Below are 19,325 nucleotides of genomic sequence, written 5' to 3' on the forward strand. Positions count from 1 at the left end.
TTGCTTAACTATCTTCTAGCAAATAACCAGTGTGTTTTATCACTACAATGGGGTAGAACTGTGTTCATCTGACACTGTTCCAGTAGCACTGCATGCTTACATTTATTCAGGCAGTAGCAGCAGCCTGCACTGATATTCTTACATGATTACTAATACTGGTGCAAGTATGCATCTACAGTCATTGGTCAAAAAAGGCTAAACTGTCACTAAGGACAGCTAGAATTAAAACTTATGATTTTAACTCAATATTAATATAGACTAGTATACATGAAAAAAGGTTCCAGGTATTACAGATACAAGACATATCTTCACCAGATTACTAGTCTAGAACACACAGTTCACTAGACTGACAGCTGTTACATGCTTTATAGTTTCATATATACTGTGTTAAAACCCCAGGGCAACTCTGTCTGCCAATATGGGAGCAGCTAGAATTGTCAGTCCTAATGTTAACTCTCTAATCCTTACCATACTCAGTTCCAATTCCCCTTTTGTCCATGCTTCAACTCTCCTCTGTCTCTTGTTTACTGACAGTACTTTTCCATCAGCCTTGGACAGCTAGAACTGCCCCTAACTTGGAAACCTATATTTGGGTGCTTATGCAATAAGAAGATGATGCATTTCTCATTCCTTGGCCAAGGAAACAGAAGGTGAACTTTTCTGGAAAGCTTGTCATCCTACTCACAAGGTCACAAAGCTGGTTGACAAGAATAGAGATGCAAAAAAAAGACTGTTCAGCAGCAGAGAATTATCTGCCCGGAAAACTATTTGCCCTGTATTCAGAATTATCTTTGAGGTTTTAAGCATTTCCAACAGCTAGAGAAGAGATCTCTTAAAAACTTCCAAAATATGCACATTCATCCTGATTAACGAATAAAATTCAAAAGATAATAGCCTTCAGTTTGCAGATAATCTGCCAGGTGAAGTTCAGTGTGTTTCACTTTGAAATGCAGAGCATGCAAAATCTTGAAGTACCCTAGGAAAAACTTTTCACTGGAGACGCAAGTTGAAAGAGCAAAAATCAACAGTTACAAGAAAGTCTTCTGTATCTTTTTTACCTACAAACTGTTCCAAGTAAAGAACTAATCTGGTTCTGTAACATCATTCCCAATGAAACAAAAGATTCCCAACCACATATTTTGTTTATAACCCTTACCAGAGCTCTAACCTATAGAGTTCACAGGAGCCTCTTACAAAACATCTGAGAAAGAAGTAAGACTGTGGCCATTTATAGGTCTTCTTTTGTCATCACTAAGATGAAAAAGTACCTCATTCCGAATGTCCTGGCTTAGATCTTCAGCCTGATCCAGTGGAAACCCCGACACAAGTTCTGTTGTAAGGACACGCTGACCACACAGTTCATCCACCACAGCGGGGACGTAAAAGAAGGGATGGTCTTTGAGCAGCTCCCTGAATGGCAGCAAACAAATTGATGAAAGTGTCTAAGGGTTCTTAAAACTTCTGCAAAATCTGACCAGCAAATATTAAATTGTATTGCCCAAGACAGTCACTCTGTTTTTCAGCCTCTTCTTTTAGTTTCAGAGACTTCCTGCTCCCCTAATTTATATTAGGTTAAAATTAGATTTGCCATTTGCAGCATAAATGCTATCTTACTGTTGTTTTTTTTATCCGCACTCAATCGTTACCGATTCTGCGGTGACTGCCTGGACGAGTCCCTGCAGTTTTCAAGACAAGGTGTTTCAGAGGTGGTTTGCCATGGCCTCCTTCCTAAAGCAGAGCCCAGCTGGCGAGCGCAGGAGGCGGGGTTTCCGTTGCTTTGCGCCTTTTTCGGGCGTGCGCGGCTTCCGCGTTGCCAGCAACTGCTCCTGTCTCCTTTGCAAGGCGCCGCCAGCATTTTTCCTCCCACCAGGGTGAGAGTACCCATTTATCTACTCACGTAAGTTTTCAAGCTGCTGGGTTGACAGGAGCTGGGGAGGAAGCAGGAGCTCACTCTGCTGCGCGGAGCTGGGCTCGAACCGCTGAAGTGTCGACCATTTCTGGCCGGCAACTTTCAGCGTCATTAAGCTGCTGTGCCACCACATCCCCTTTATCTTACTGTACCTCACCAATAACACTTCCTAAAAGAGGAAGAACAAGAACAAAGAGAAGTAGAGGACCTCACCTGAACTTCTTGGCACAGGCAGCTTCTCTCTTGTAATCACATTCCAGGGCCAGTTCTCTCCTTAGAACTTCAATCAGGTGTTCAGGGAAAAGACCTAGATGCAAAAGAAAAGGGGAAAGAAGCTGGTTAAGGCTGCCATCTTGGCCTATAACTACTATGAGATTAAAGCCACCCTCGGTTTGGAGTACATAGGGAAAGTATGGGAAGGCATTGGCTATCTTCCTCGTAAGAAGAGGAAACAACACATACAAAGAGCTGGAGGTCATTTTATCCCACCTCTTCAATATCAAAATTGCTGAAAGCTACAAAATAGAGGTACGGAACTGTGTTCAGTATTCACAATTGAGCAGAAAAAGTCCACAGATTGCCAACAGCACAAAGACAGAATATTATATTACACAACAAGCTAATCTTTCTCTCATCCTCTCTTTCTCTCTCTCTCTGCATACTTAAAAACCAAGCATGAATGCTGGGTTCTTCCACAGATGTCATTTTTCGGATACATAAAATATAAGGCACAGTACACAGAGGCTAAAACCATAAACAGCCCATGGCCTCTTAATTTTTATATTAAAATATGTTTGTTTGTTTGAACAATTTATATGGCCACCCATCTCATTGTGATTATTCTGGGTGATACAGAAAAGGTTAAAACAACAATAAAACAATCAGCCAATAATTCACATAACCAAGGTTCAGGGTCAAGAAAAAATATTCCCAATTTACCACGAAAAGCAGCAATAAAACCAATCACACAACCAACTAGCAGATCTCATTAACATCCTCACCCAAATGCCTATAGGAACAGCCAGATTTTAAGTGTTTTACAGAAGGCTAACAGTGTGGTGCCCATCCAAATCTCCTCACCTTGTTATGCTGTTGGCAACAGTGGGAAGCACTTCTCAAGAACATAGAGGCTTTCCCAATTCCACAATATGTTCTAGCAGCATTGCTTAGAAGCTTCCCATCAACTCTTTCAACACAAACTTTGGAAGCCTAATATTCCCTCCCTCTCAAACAATTTTACCTTCTGGAAGAACATTGCTCATACTCAAGACAGTCATCAGATTGCTGACATCACTGTTAATACTATGGGCCACTCCAGGATACTGCAAGAGAGATAAGATCAATGATGAGAAGAGAACTGATTCTGAATCCTAATACCCTCTAAACTAGTGGTGGGAAATCTGTGGCCTTCTAGATAGTGCAGAGCCACAACCCAGCAGTCCCAGCCAATATGTTCAATAGTAAAGACAGATGTGGTCCCAACATTTGGAAGGCCATTCCTGCCTAAATAGACTGCTTTCTTGCCCAATTAAAGCATTTAATTAGGCACCTACATAACTTAAATATTGTTCTTCACTTTAAGTCTAAAGAATGATAATAATAGTTTGGGTCCAGTATAGGAAAGAAATCAAAGGATCATAGAAGTCTGCTTTCTACCAACTCTGATCATTGGCCAATCTAGCTTTATAATGTCTATATGGACTGCTAACAGAGTTACAAATTAAAGTCTTTCCCATTATTTCCTGGAGAGGTATAAGAAGGAACATAGGGTCTTTGTTTGTAAATTATGTGTTCTGCCAGGGGGGAAAATGGCTTTTTGCATTTAATATCAATTAGCAAAGGGCCAGCACAAAATCCTTTAAAAATGAAGTGATTGTATTGTAATCAGAGTAATCTCTTTTTCCATAATGCAGTTTTGTAAGGGAAATGCTGTGTTTGGAAGTTGTAACTATAGGGACAGATATTGAGTTAAAGAAAAGTTCCTCTTTCCATGCTTATTTAGATTGTCCCAAACCCTGAATCTCAAAAACTTGAAGTACAGAACCCAGATAAATCCATAACTATGCTGTCTCCTCTCTTTAAAGAAAGAGCCAGGAGCCAACTTCACACTTCAATACTTTTGCTCCAGCTGGTAGACTGACACAAACAGCTGAAAGAAGAGTTACTTTCCTCCACTTTTAACCTAGATTGTTTAAAAAAATAAAAACAACCAATGACTGTTGAAAAACAAGTGGCAATGTAGCTTATCTTTCAGCTACTGATGGAATTTATGAACTCAGAGAGAATCAAAAATTATGCCTACTACAATGCCAGGATTTCCATACAGAGAATGCTTCCCATGAATTATTCTCAGAATTAGATACCAGATGCAAGTTCAGATACTCAGTTTGATCAACAAGCATGGAAATTTAATACACTTGCAATTGTCATATCCCAAGAATAAATTGCAGGAATTGCTTCTCATCTAAAATCATCTCTCTGTTGATCTCAAGCTGTGGAGGTATGAGTCTGACATAGACCAAGCTGCCCAATAAAGAAGTTTAATTTCCTCTCACCCACTCCAACTTCACCATAAAAGGAAAAGGCAAATGCAGTTGCTATGCTCAACTGGCAACAAATAATTATTGCCATATACACAAGGAATGCACAACCCAACCACTTATTCTAAAGTTAAGATAGTTGTTGTTGTTTTTTAAAAAGTAAGGAAAAAGGTAAACCACTTTTTCATAATGTTTTAAATGAATGAGTCAAAGGAGAAATAACCATCAAGTAGAACTTAGGTCCTGATCACTACCAGGGCATGTTTGTGTTATTTTCTTCAAACAATACAAAAGTGTTTCCCCATTGTCTTCTTCTGGAATGTTTTTTCAACTTGCCAGTTTCATCTATGCCACTGGAATTTTCTGGTGGTCTCCCAAAAAGGTCTAAGCAGATCCAACCTTACCTTTTTTCAAGAGGAATCAATGCCAGCTAGGTGCTGTCAGCTGATGTGACTGAATGCCTGCCTTATAAACAACAACCCTCAATAAAAGGTTCAATTTCTTTAGATATTAATGGATTAAGTAATTTATTTCATTGGAAGTATACAGATGTATATGTTTTTGAATTCTAATATGAAATTTGTATGGTACTTTTCCCAAATATCAGAAGGCTAAATAGTAGCAGAACTTAGGAACATTGGCAACCTCCAACCAGTATGCCCATCAAAGAGCTAAAACATTAGTCACACCAGCAGTACTACTGTGAAACAAATATATGTTATCAGAATACACAGTTAGGATGAACATGATGACACTAAAGCCTACCAGACCCACCTGGATTTTCATGGCAACTTCTTTGCCGTTCTTCAAACGAGCTAAATGAACTTGTCCAATAGAAGCTGCAGCAAAAGGTCGCTCCTCAAAAAACTCCAGTTTATCACGCCAGTTAGGCCCAAGATCATTGTTCAAAGTTTTCTAGCAGCAAAAGAAAAACAAAAAAGTTACATACCTAAATAGAAATTACAATTAGGCTTTTTTACATACTATAGCATATGGACTATTTTAAACAAACATCAACAATGTGTTTAAAAGCCAATGGCTACCTACTTGCACAATATGCCCCCTCATTGTTCCTTATGAAGTTGAGTGCTAATCTTAAAAAAAAAAAAAAAAACAGCAGGCAGAGCTTTTATGGCTACAGCATAGCAAGAATAGATGCTGTGTTCTACCCGTTTGCCTAAGAATACCAGAGTCTGAAGAGTCTGAATAAGGAGCCACTATTGCAAGGCCTGATTTCTATTTCTGTCCCCAAGTTCTCACCTCTCATGTTCCTAAACCAATGTCTTACCATCATTTGCTTAAAAGGCATGAAGTCTGCACTCTGGCGAACACGTTCAAATATCTTTTGCAGTTGTGGGTTGATGAAAGCATCATCTATTAAAAAGAATGAAAACAAAAACCCAAACAGGGGGTCAGTCACACAATGACAAAAACATGGTGTAGCCCACAATTATAAAAGGCCTTATTTCCAATCTCTATTATTGCTCTCAAGTCACAGCCAAGCATTTTAACTTGTTCAGGTCTACATTATAGTTTTCTTATTCTCAGCACAAATAACACCACAGAAGATCATGCACATTCTGTATGTTAAATCAAAGTACTGAGCAACAGTTAGGAAGCCATTTTGTTACTAAGAAGGATGACCAATACAATGTTTGTAAATATATATATTATGCACAATTTATACTCATTCTGGTAGTCATAGTGACAGGATCTCTGCTTTTGAGCTATCCCCAGGTATTATTATTTTTATTATATCTTTATCATACCGTGAGTGAGTGAGGGAGTGAGGGAGAGCGAGAAAGAGAGAGAGGTGGGTTGGGCTGAGAGAGAGTGACAGGCCCAAAGTCACCCAGCCAGCTTTCATGCCTGAGGGAGGCCTGGAACTCAGTCTCCCACACTCCTAAGGTGCTGGTTTCTAGGCCAGCACCTTAACTACTACGCTAAATCTTTATATTCATATTTACAGCTCACAAGATTCAAAATCATTTTCCTAGAGGAGGATCGGGCAAAGTTTCTTGGAACAGGGGATGCAATTCAGACTCATGGCCTTCTGAAAGAACCCAGGAGGCAATAAAGTACGATGATGTTATGACATCCCTCGGAAGGGATGTGGTCAATTTTTTAAAAAACAATTTTTGTGGGAGGGATTAAGGGTGAAAACAGGAGCAAGCAGCCACCCATTCCCACCCTTAACTAGCCACATTCTGAAACTGGGCTCAACATGCACAACCAAAATTCAAACATTTTGGTACTTCCATGCAGGAAGGCCACAAATGAGGTGGTGGGCATGCAGGCCAAGGATCTGCCGTGTGTTAAAGCAAGATTTAGGATGCTAGATTTTGTGTCTAATGTTATATTTAGAAGCACATGGAAGAAAGAAGACAGTTCTATAATATATTGTGTCATCTGCTCTTAAGAAACAAGTTTGAGATTCTGAGTGTTGAAACATCATCTATTCTAGCTCTGTCCCCACTGAATCATAAAAAAACTGCTTGATTAAGCAGCTTTTCTCATGATGATAACTACACATTAATACTCAACAGGCTCTGCTTTCACTCCATCCAAAAAGCAGGATGTGAACTCTTAACAAATGTGACCAGATATCCCTTTTCTGGGCATATCTCCCTTGCTTGCAATATGTTAACAGGCCTGGAAGGAATAACTTCCAAGGTGGCATAACGTAAGAACAATCTGTATTTTCCATCTAGCAAAGGTACCTAATTCATACCCTACAACAGGTGCAGATGACAAAGGTCTCTACATTGCATATTTATAATTTTAAAAGAGGTGGCAGAAGGCTGTGGGAAAACCATTTTAAAAGACAGGAGACAGAACAGAGAGCAAATATAGCTGGGAACTCACCTGCTGGGGTTGGCAAATCAGGAAATCAGTTGAAAGTAAGGTCACGCAAACAGAGTGAGCAATGAAGGAGAACAGATTAAGAAAATGAAGAGCTACCACACAGCATTATGCATTCCCTACCACAGCCCTCCCCAAGTTGGTGGCTTCCAGATATGCTGAATTAAATCTCTAGTTATTCTGGCTGGGGATTGGTGGCAGTTCTTGTCAAACATATCTAGAGGACAGGGTAAAGGTATCCTGCATTATTTAGCACGCCAGGCAATCCATTTCCTAGTTTTCCTGTGTACCCTACACTGTCCTAGAAAATTTTTTCTGCAGCTGCCTCCAAGCAATGCTGCACCCAGCTGAAGTAAACAAGAAAAATGAGTCTTTCCAAGAAGTACATACTCTTCTTGACATCCATCCCTTTATAAGGACAGATAATGCATACAACCCAGCTGGCTCCTTTTCCCCAGTGAGTTGTCTAAGCAATACTAACCATAAAATAGAGTTAGCAGTTAGTTTTAGGGCATGAAACAACTGCAAGCAGGCTGCAGCCTACAGGTTGCATCAACCTACTGCTGGCAGTAGAGTGAGCTAAACTTCTGGTGTGGGCAGCCCAATTTCCTGGTCCTTTTCAGAGTGAGAAAAACATAACATTCCTCAAAAGGGCAGCAGAATTCAGAGAAGGAATACAAATGGTATGTCCACAGGTTCTGCTAATGTTGCCTTGGCTGAGGTTTTGTTTACCCGCTTCAAATCCTCCAGCAGCCCTTGCAATGCAATGCTAATAATAGGAAAAATGTTTTAATTTTACGCAGAGGAAAGGCTGGGCTGGCCTGCCAGCTGTTATGAAAATGTTTCTCCTGACTTGGCAGTTCTGGTAACCTTGATACTAACAATTCCACTTCTGCATCCTCTGGGTGAACACAGTACTATACCCTTATTCCATTTTCTTTTACAATGCATTCAGTTCTATACTTGGCCACTAGAAACTGATGAACTGCTGGACTGAAACGGCATAATTTGGTATATCTGTCACATAAGTGAACCATTTTCTAGCCCAAACAATTTCCAGAAAGGGAGTTATGTTAGTCTATTATATCAACATATTATGATGTCATTAACAAATAATCCTATTAGCAACCTGAGACATTCCCTTAAATTAAAAAAATAAAATAAAAATCCCCCACCATTCTTACAAAATTGATTAAAAGGACCTCTTTCCTTTAACTTCTGGTGATGCAGTTCTCATACAAAATTGTGGCATGGGGGCCAGGCTGTGAAAGATTGCCGATTCTTATCATAAACCTTCATGGATAACATTTCATGTTATTTGTGGAGCAGATTCTAGTAATTAAAAGCTTATGTGGATCTACCTACCTACCTACCAAGTTGTGTCAAATGAATTCTTTATTTACAGAATCTGGGTAATAGGTATCTCACATATGCAACTATAGTGGAGGATTACAGGGCTAAGATGTAGCCACATCTCTTGATATATTGGGAATCCCATAGAGAACAGAGATTCAACTTGTTCAATGTTCTGCTTCTCACAGGCCAACTATCTGTATTTGGTAGTTCCCCAAACTAGGCATCAGGGCAATAGCCCTTTCTTGTCACTGTTTCTGAGCAGGGTCTGTCTTTTGCCTGATCCTGAAGGTATGGCAGTTGTCTTGGCCAAATCACCATTCAATTCTCTCTTCATTTTATTGCTTTGAAAAATGAAGTATGTTCTTTCTTTTTCTTCTGAAATCTAAATATCTGGATCAATCCCAGGGCTTTTTTATTTTTCATATCCTTCTTAAAAATGCAACTTTCCTTTAAATATGGAGCTTTGGCTATGTTACTTTAATCAGAGGATGACCAATGACCAAGGTTCATGCTTCTCAGAAACCTTCATCAGGCTAGATGTTTAGCAAAACAGGCTAAACGGGGAGGAGAAAAAGCCAGCATGGCATTAAAGCTACAAAAATTGTACTTCAATTTTGATATATTGATTGGATTCATACAACACGCAAAGCCAAAAGCAAACAAACTTGTTATGGCTTAGTATGTGGTATAAATCCAGCAATTGTACTTCACAAACCATGATTTATAACTTAGCAGTATATGTAAACCCTATCACCTATAGCTTATTCAACATTCTGTAAGTGAACAATCCATGGTTCAGCTTGGTGTATGGACCCAGCTATTATATACCAAGATGAGATATAATCCTACACTCAGCATCCATACATTGGTCTACAAACTCCAGTTCCAAACTTCCTGCATTGTGTGGGAAAGATTGAGGAAGTCTGAGGAAGTATTTTAACCACATTCATTTGCAACCATGTTCACCTAGATATTCTTACAAGTCCTTCCAGCAAATGGGAATCTAGTCCTTTCATAATTTTCCACTCAGCACAGGACAGGCCAAAAGTGGATTAGACTGATCCAGCTTTTTGAAAACATGAGGAGGTTAATAACTACAGGTATCATAATCTGACAAGAAGTCCAGGTAGAGACTTGCAGCCTTAGCAGGACCAGCCTCTAGTTGGTTCTAAGAGGTTTGAGACTACATCAAGGTTGTTGGAATGATAGAAAAACTTGTAACAGATGCCCCTTTAAGGGTGGGGGGAGCCTCTGAGCCATTATTGAGAAAGGCATTTCTGCTATGTACAATCTTCTAAAACTAGATGTTGTGGCTCTTACATTAAAGTAGATGTTGTATGCCTTCTGGAATGAGGTTCCCTCGATATCTGAACAGCTCCCAACCTGCTGGTGTTTCAAAGAAACACCTTTGTAGAAGATGACTGATAGCCCCTTTCTTAATTTCTGTTCCCTTCTGGGTTTATTTTCTTTGCCATCGTTGTTCTTCTGTCTTGTGCTGTTTTTGTTTTTGTTTCTATTCTTTGTTTTGAAATATTTTAACAACTGTAAACTGCCCAGAGTCATTGGGATTCAGGCAGCGTATAAATTTAATAACTAACAATAATAATAATCCAGTACTGTTGGATGTGCTCACCTATCCTTGCTGCTTCCTTGTTTTTCCCAATACATACTTTCAATTCCAGTGAACTTAAGATGCTAAAAAGGAGCAGGTCAAAAACCTAGATAAGCTATTGCATTTACCTTGAATACTCAGCATCTGTCCCAACTTCAGTGCAGCACCTCGAACCTTGCACAGGGTACTCACAATTCTTTCAGCATTTGCTTCAGAGAGAAATGGGCTGGAATCTAAAATAGCCTTCTTTCCTGGGGACCAGCAGACAGTGCAAAATATTTAAAAGATTAAGGGAGTATGTGCCAATATATAGATTCCCTTTGTACTAGCACCATTAACACATTGTACAAAACAACTCAGTCTCACAACTCCCCATTTTTTAAAAATTAATGTGGAAAGTAAAGGTAAATTTGTTTTCAGCATGGGAAAGTAACAGCCCAGGTTGCAGCTGAATACCATACTCCCTCATCCCACCCCCATCTCCTTGAATTTATCTTTTCTGGTAACAGATGAATTTCCAGCACTTAACATATTAAGCAGAAAGTTAATGATTAAGGAAGTCAAGTGTCTTTTCTGAAATACTAAACAAAAAGAGAAGTGTATCAGCAAAAGAAGAAATGAAGTGGCATCCCTGTCACATCAGAGTTGCCTATCTCAAGTACACAGTTCCACATAACTGCCAAGAGCCAAAATGCACATTATATGTAAGATATACAACTTAAATCCTGCTTAAAACAACACCAACAATTCTTAACTGCATTAATCAAGAGAAAATGCTAGTTTGGTCAAAGAAGCAGCATTTAATGCTGTGAACAGGTGGAAAGGGGACAATTTACACAAAAATATAACAGGGGAGGGGGATAAATATTTTTATCTGCCCTGCACAGGTTTTGTTGCATTTAGGTTTTGTTAAAAATGAAAACATGTTATTTTCTAATATAGCTACTTGCTAAGCCAATCAATAAATGGTGAAGAAATTCATTGGAAAATTAGCAACTGATCAGAAATTTTGAGATGCAGATGGAGTAAAATTCTCCTCCCAGTATGGCAGGAAAATATAAATAATCAACCAAGTTATAATACCTAAAACTCCAGCTGTGATTTGTCAAATGATCACTTGCTTTTACCACCTTCAGTATGCTAAGGGACAGTAAGCTTTACTTCCTTTTTGCATATACACAATAATCCTTACAAAAACTGAAGAAAGATATTTTGACTCCATTCAGACGACCAAGTTTATATTTATATTTATCCACCAGGAAAGAGTGGTTAACAGGATATAATTCTGGTTATTAGACATAATTTGTCAATATGAAAATCCCACTGAGATTCTTTTAACAATGTATTTGAGTTAGAAAATCATATAATTAAATGGTATAAATAGAAATTTAAAGTTAATGGAAAACTGTTGGCCTAAGGAAGACTGCTTATTTGCTCATCCTACAGATAAAGCAGATTGAATTGTTTCTATGCTCACCTTATGGCTCTATAAGCAGCCAAAACATTTGACAATATTTCAGCTTATCAAGTTGAGATATGATCAGCCAAAACATATGCCAGGCTATAAAGCCTTCTGCAGCAACTCCAGGACAAACTGAAAAGTCAACAAATTGAGATATTCTGCCAGTTCTTTAGGGGTTGTGATTATAAAACATATATATTTTTAATCACCTATAATCTGACCAGTGCTCACTCTAATTTTCAACTGTGTGGTTCAGCTGAAAAACTCATTACTTAATACCTCCTGTATTCTATATTCTTTCTTCAATGATTTGCAGTACATTCTTTTCTCCTCCTAAATATCAAACAACAAATCAAGGTTTTTAACAACCTTCCTCAATTTCACTTCCTCTAGATATGCTGTTCAACCTCAGCTAGCATCAATAATTTTAGCCACTGATTTAGAGGATGCCAGCTTGGGGCTAGGATCATTGGATAATGATCAGATGTTTTCTGCAGGGCACTCTCTGCACTCTGTGTGTCAGTCCTCTGAGGTAGGCCAGGTCAGGAAACAGACTCTACAAGGTATACTGGAACACTACTTGAAAACTTCTAATATATTCCCTCATACTTAATAAAAGCAAGGCAGGACAATCTTCTGCTTTCTCCTCACTCCCTCCTCTCTTTCAAGGTTAAGTTGGTAGCCTAATGGCTATTCTTCAAGGCCATCTCTGTTCTCCTCTAGACACTCTCTCTCTCTCTCTCTCTCTCTCTGTATGAATACACCACCGTATTGAAAAAACTCCCTACCTACCTGTGCAAAGCAAGCATTATCAAGGAGAAAAAACTAAATTATCTGTTTTTCTTGGTTAATGGTACTTTCAGCTTCATGCAATAACATTTCCTTATAATGTGGGAGCGCATTCATCTATGCAGCTTTCCTAGGTATTCTGAGGCAATATAATCCATCACACTATGTTTTTCATCAAAATCGTAAACGCTTCACAGACATCTACATTCTCTGGCTCAAGAACCACATACTTGTTTTTGCAACACTGAAACTTAAATCATGCCCCTGAACATTAATAAGGCTGATCTTCAAGTTCATCATTCATCCCCCAACACAAGAGGGCGTATCAAGATTGAATTTCATTTTACATTCCTGGAAACACTGCCCTTTCACTTAACATGACTTATGTATCTCCCACCAAAAAGGCTCTGAAAGTCAGTGGTAATCAAAAAGCTCTTTTAACATTGTTTGCTTGGTAGACACAGTAAGCCTCATCTGCAATTCATACTTGAAATAAGCATTCTCTCTCCCACACATACTTTATTTAAAATAATTTGGCTATAACAGCCATTAAATCAGAGGATCCAAGACTTGAATATATACATACACTTGCATGAACCTATGGTCCACAACTTTCTACTCTATGGCAAACTACAACTTGGCATTAGAGTCAAGCCAACAAGCCACAGTGAAACTCAATTAGACACTGCCTTTGATCAAATGTTTCTGGAGAAAATAGAGAAACCACCCAACAGACTGAGACTGCTTACTGTCTACATTTTCTAATGCCTATATACATGTGCAGCAGAAGAAATAAATTCAGCTGAGCATTAAAATTGTTATTGCAAAATGTTGCAAAACTAAAGTACATCTTTCATTGGATCAGTGCTGCTTAAAAATGGGGGACACTTATTTTGATAAAACTAAACAAAACAATTCCTCACTGAAAGATAAATTCAATCAAATTTGGCCACTGTTTATTAGCTATATTGTTGTTTTTAAACAGAGATACTGAATTTGGATGTTAAAATATTTGCATTTCCATCAAGATTACACAAACACACACACACACACGTTCTTCCAATTAATGTAGCTTTTTCTAAAATATGCTCCTTGGGATGGTCAGTTGTTGATTTAATGTTGTATTATTATGGATACTTGTTTGCTGTCATTTTGTTTTGTTTTGTGTGTCTTCTGTTTGACAAAACTCTATCAAGTGGACTCCTATGCTATAAATATGAGAATTCAGGATTTTATCATTCAACTTTCCCATTTGGTGCCCACAAGACAGAAGTGGAAAACCAACATGTTGAGGAAGGCTGCCATAACTGGCAGCAAAAATGTGGCCTTCTCTGGAGCAGATTCTATACTCTTTCTTTTTCTTCAGCATCTAGCCTTGCCAATTTCAGCAAAAGTTGCACCACAAGTGGATTTTCTCATTTGAAGACTCTTTTGCGGTAACTCCACTTTCAGAAAAAGGGCTATTAAGGTATTCAGGTAGGGGGAAAACATATCCATTATTTTAGCAACAGCCCTGAAGCTTCTATGTCTTGACCCAACTGTAAGCACACAAAAAAAAAGCCTACTGCTTTTGTTGACAAGGTGACATCAGCCCCTGAAAAAAAAGAGAATGGCAAAGTTCCAGTTGCAAGCTCTCTGGAATGAATGACAGAACAGACAGGTGGAGAACTCAGTTGGGAAGACAAAAAAGAGCTAAATGGAAAAATATGCTATTTCAATAGCACAAAGCCAAGTAGGTACAGGCCTCAAAGTGAGAACTTACAAAATTTAAGGTCACTGTTTTTCACTGACATTCCCATTACTTTCATGGGCATTATGCAGTGTTATGACATAGAAACCTATGAGCTATGTACAACAGTAGCAAAAGGTAACCTAGTTCTTGCTCTGACTTGCTATTGGCTTGGGGGAATTGAAATCAAATAACATCTGAGGGCACCAGACAGCTTAACGCTGCTCCAAAGGATGGCATGAGAGGAACATTAAACACCCCATTATTATATGATAGACTGATAGATGCCAAGTCACAACAAGAATACATCAGTTATATTCACTAGCCAAAGAATAGCTGGTTCTAATGTGTATCTATTCTATACCTAACCCCCCTCCATACTAAACACTGCAATTCTATCCATATTTTTTTCAGATGCAAATTCTTAGACGATTACATTTGGGTACAGTAATACATATTCTCAGCAATGCAGCCTAGGATACCTAAAGCATCTCTGATCCCAACTCAGGTTTTCTAGAACATTTCCATGTCATGGAATTCCAAAGCATATGGTCTACTGATTATAATAGGAAATGGTTTGGAATGTCCTCCTACTGAGTCTAGATTGCCTTGGTTGTATTTTTTTAAACTAGTGCTCCCTCCTCATCCCCCCATTTCTCTGATGACCTTCTTATTGAGATAATGCAATAAGAAAGTTTAAATAAAAAAGGATGATGTCTTATTCTCCCTCCAAGCTTTCCCAAAGGTCCATACTTGAGAAGGGATATATTTTTACTCCCTAAAGTTGTATACACTGTTAGGGAGCATCTCAGTCTTCTCAAAGCTGGGCAGGAGGGAAAATGTCTCCATACCTGTTCTGTGTGCCCTTAATGTTTAAGGCTGGTATTCTTAAGGCCTTACTTTTCTCAACTGAGAGAGAAGCAAGACCAGCAAAGAGAACAAGGTCTGGCAGCTATAAATATGCAGGCCCAAAGCAGCAGCCCATACAAATGGAGGCTGACTAAATTTTTTGGATCATACAGCCTTGTGCTTTTGTTCTTGCTATATCCATTGAAAGCATGGACTAAGTTCCCCAATCATTTGAAATTCTACCCTACACAGACCAATGGGCACAGAAGAAAAAAGGAAGCAAAAAATAGTGTCCCTGAAGTGAAAGAATTTGCTTAAAGCAGACTTCCCCATCTTGGATCAAATTGTGGACCACAACCCCTAGCAGCCTCAGCCAGCATAGCCAAGGGTTCATGATTATGGGAATCATGGATTTCTGTGATGATCCAAGTTGAAGAAGATTGGTTCTAAAAGTCATAGCACTGATAGCAAAACTGTGGCAGAACCAGGAGCCAACACTTAAAACCAGTGATCTGTCCTCACTAGCTTCAACAGCACTCTCTATTCAAGGCCCATACAGTATAAGTTTGTATTTACAAGTTGCCAGAAAAAGTAATCTTTGAACTTGCAAACTGCACAAAAATTTCTAAGGCTTTTTTTTGTAAACAGTTCAGCAAATCAATACAAAACAAAAGCCCTTGACAATTAATTTCTCTTTATACCTAAACTCAGGAAAGTTCAATCTGCCCTCATTCCTCCAGCTTTTAATTGGCTGGCAGCCACCAGTTTAACTTCTTGTAATTAGTTTTGTTCAGCCTGAATTCAGATTAGGGAGTGCCATGTTATACAAGGCAGTGTTTGCAAACAGGAAAATGTAAATAGAACTACTGCACAACCAACATCCTGGAAAAGTTCTGCCGAAACCAGACTGCACCAAGAAAATGCTTTCAAGGATTCTGCCGACAGTGTGAATGTACTCACACTGAATGCCTCATCTTTCTATCCATGCACTTACAGTACAGCAGCATATTGGGCCTATACAGATTCTGTAATTATGAACTTGTCACTTTTCCAACCATTTTCAGATGGCTTTGTACCATTTTCTGAAGTCACCATTTTTTGTGTGTAGAGTGAATGTGCACAGAAGTGCATGCATAATATGCATGCCTGCTTCTCATGACTCTTTCAGATACCGTGACAGTATAAGGGGGCAATAAATAACTCCTCATTCTTCCCTTAGCTCATAGCTATGGCTTTATTGCAGGGAACAGAAGCCAGGGCATCAGACAGGTTACAAACTCAGCATTTTGGACAAGAGTTGACACCCATCAAGTTTTAAATGCCATTTTACTGTTGCAAATCCCTTATGCTTTTGTTTGATAATTATATAACATCTTGAGAGCATATGAGGAAATGCAGCATATAAATGCCATCAATAATAAACATAATTAATTTAAGGAACTCCAGGGCAGCAAAGAAATCAGGCAAGTTAGCTCTGAATCCTTAAAATCTATTTCATACCATTAGAAAGAAAATAGCCAGGGGAGCAGAGGGGAGGTGCTTCCTGATTCAAAGGAAACATCTGAAAGCTATTTTTTTTAAAAAATCCAACCAAGAATAGCATCATGATTATAAAGCTTATCCTGCAAATATTAAATACCAAGGCATCCTCTTGTCAAAATCAGGATAAAATTGGCTTAATGGTCACTTTTGTTATAAAATATGTATCTTTTCCTTTCAAAGTTAAATGGCTGGATAACAGCAGAAAACAGACTCTTGTTGGAGTAGCAGGTTTCAAGCATAAGTATAATTAAAAGTTACTTTTGTGTTAGTTATGTTACTTTCCTATAAACATTCTTCAAGAAGCTGCTGCAAAGATGATAGCTGCCCATTATTTAGTAGTTTAAGACAACTTGGATCTTGTGGTCAAAGTCTTGCCATGGTCACACTTGACCACTCACAATGTCCAAGTATTCTTTGTTTAAGTAATTTGACAGTGGCAAAATATGTGTGAGCAGCCCAACACGTGGCAACAAAATGTCTGTATGATACTCTTCTTCTTGCACAAGTAAAGGCATATTATCTACGCTTCTCCAGAACACAGTAACCCTGTTTCTTTATCTCAGATACATTTTATGTAACCTTCAGTGACTGATCGTTAGCTAGTTCAAAGACCAACAAGAGCTTTAAAAAAATGCAGAGATATATTTTAATATGTGTACATGTGTATGTGTACACACACAGAACATACAATATCTACCTAAACATAAATCTGAGAGGAAAAAATAGTAGGACAACTTTCAAAATAAAGTTCAAGGATTGCAGTGAAACAAGACAGTCCAGCATGAATGTTTTGTTAAGCAGACAGGTTAGATATTTGTACTGATCAAGGCCAAGAGACAGAAAATTTCTTCCAAAAGGCGAATGCCTCATTCTCAGTCCACATATCAGTTTTTTCCCATTCCTTCCTAAGGGACAAGAGGCAGTCTTTGCTTTCCTTCAATGAACAGCATCATCACCACCATTATCCTTAAAATATTAATTCAAAATGAGTAAGAAATGCAGACTATTTCAAAGTTGTTATTCTTTGCACTTGCAATACTATACCATGTTCAGAAACAAGGAGTGTTCAGAAACTGGGAGCTTGTTTTAACAGCGAAGAAAAACTCACCATTGCGGTCTTCAGATCTAAGACTCTTCTTTGCAACCTCCGCCAATGCTCCAATGCCGAGACCAACAGCTAAGCCTTAAATGAACAAAGAAAGAAAAAGGGAGGAAGAGGAAGCAAGTTAAAATCCCACTGGCATACAGTTATATCTTCATGTGTATTAATGTGTATCAACTCTGAAGCTCTTTCTAGGATACAGCAATAGAATCTGAAACATTCATTTACCTAATTTTCCAGTGTTCACCATTATGAATATTGGAAGATAAATACAATCTTGTCATGCTTACAAGGCAACATTTACACAAAATTATGGCAAACATTAGACTAAGTTCTACACATTTAGTCAAATTCAACTAGGAAATATTTATTTATTTGTATTTATAAGGCTGCCTAATTCTACCAAGACTGGGTGGCACACATTTTTATTTAAATTTACGTTACATTACATATTTCAACTGCTCTGTGCAGGTGTATGCTAATGTATCCAGCTGAGCATGCTCAGTTGTCAGGTGATGCTTTAGTAGAACTATCAAGCAGATTTTTGCCTGGGATTTCATAATGAAACCACGATCCATTCCTCCTGTGGTACATTAGATGAATTGCCTCATCTTCCTTCTTCATTTTCTCGGCTTCAATATTAATCCTAGCCATTTTCTTTTCATGAGAGCCAGTTTGGTGTAGTAATTAAGGCACCAGGCTAGAAACTGGGAGATTATGAGTTCTAGTCCCACCTCAGGCACAAAGCCAGCTAAGTGACCTTGCGCCAGTCCCTCTCTCTCAGCCTTACGAAGGAGGCAACAGCAAACCACTTCCAAAAATACTTGCCAAGAAAACTGCAGGGACTTTTCCAGGCAGTTGTCAGGAATCAAAAAAATGACTCGAAGGCACCAAAAAAAAAAAAAGTTTCATAATACTTTTCAAGGAGGAAAATATGTACTTATAGGATGTTTACAATATACCCAGTACTCTTCTGAAATATAACCTTCTGGGATTTCAACCAATTCAGCTTCACCAATAAAGATATTAACACTTACAAAAATAACCATTTATTTAGTAACAATCTTTACTTTACTAACAGAATATAGTGATCCTATACACCAAAACTGCTATATATCCATGAAAAATCATATATATTTACCAAGAGGTCAAGCCTTCTAACCATTTCTTCATCTCACAAATACAGCCTGATATCCACTCACACTATCTAAGAAACAAAACTTTCATTGTTCAATGGTAGAACACAGAATAATTAAACAAAAAGACAACTAGTGTACAAATACTGGAAGACTTTGCACAGTGTGGACACAAGTAGGTTAGAATACATATTCTAAGACCTAGATCAGCCTTCTAAAACTGAGTGACTTCCAGAAGTGTGGCACACATTTTCCAGAGTGTCAGGCCAACAAGACTAAAAGGCATGTTATCTAAACTATTTGTCTGGAGTGAACCAAGGCGAGAAAAACTACCTTACAATGTGGCAGGGATAATTCATGAAGAAACCTTACAATTACACCATTGTACTTGCTCAGACAAATCAACAAAGCACCTCTAGGCCAAATTTTTGGATTTA

At 38.4% G+C, this 19,325-nt stretch overlaps 1 protein-coding gene across 3 annotated transcripts in view; it reads right to left on the reverse strand.

Moving 5' to 3' along the window:
- Positions 1–19,325, reverse strand: part of COQ8A (coenzyme Q8A) — a 73,264-nt gene that overhangs the window by 17,258 nt on the left and 36,681 nt on the right. For all 3 annotated transcript variants that reach the window (XM_088145934.1, XM_025168751.2, XM_088145927.1), the window contains 7 exons: positions 17,759–17,833; positions 10,408–10,530; positions 5,738–5,823; positions 5,224–5,364; positions 3,150–3,231; positions 2,123–2,216; positions 1,269–1,410 (listed from right to left, as the gene is read on the reverse strand). In XM_088145934.1, the coding sequence (XP_088002060.1) occupies positions 1,269–1,410; positions 2,123–2,216; positions 3,150–3,231; positions 5,224–5,364; positions 5,738–5,823; positions 10,408–10,530; positions 17,759–17,833 (743 nt within the window). The remainder of the gene's footprint in view (positions 1–1,268; positions 1,411–2,122; positions 2,217–3,149; positions 3,232–5,223; positions 5,365–5,737; positions 5,824–10,407; positions 10,531–17,758; positions 17,834–19,325) is intronic.

The sequence above is a fragment of the Python bivittatus genome, unplaced genomic scaffold (assembly GCF_059951505.1).
Source record: "Python bivittatus isolate LINGU-HERP-01145 unplaced genomic scaffold, Pbiv_v1 ctg000020_np1212, whole genome shotgun sequence".
In the NCBI taxonomy this organism is placed as follows: domain Eukaryota; kingdom Metazoa; phylum Chordata; class Lepidosauria; order Squamata; family Pythonidae; genus Python; species Python bivittatus.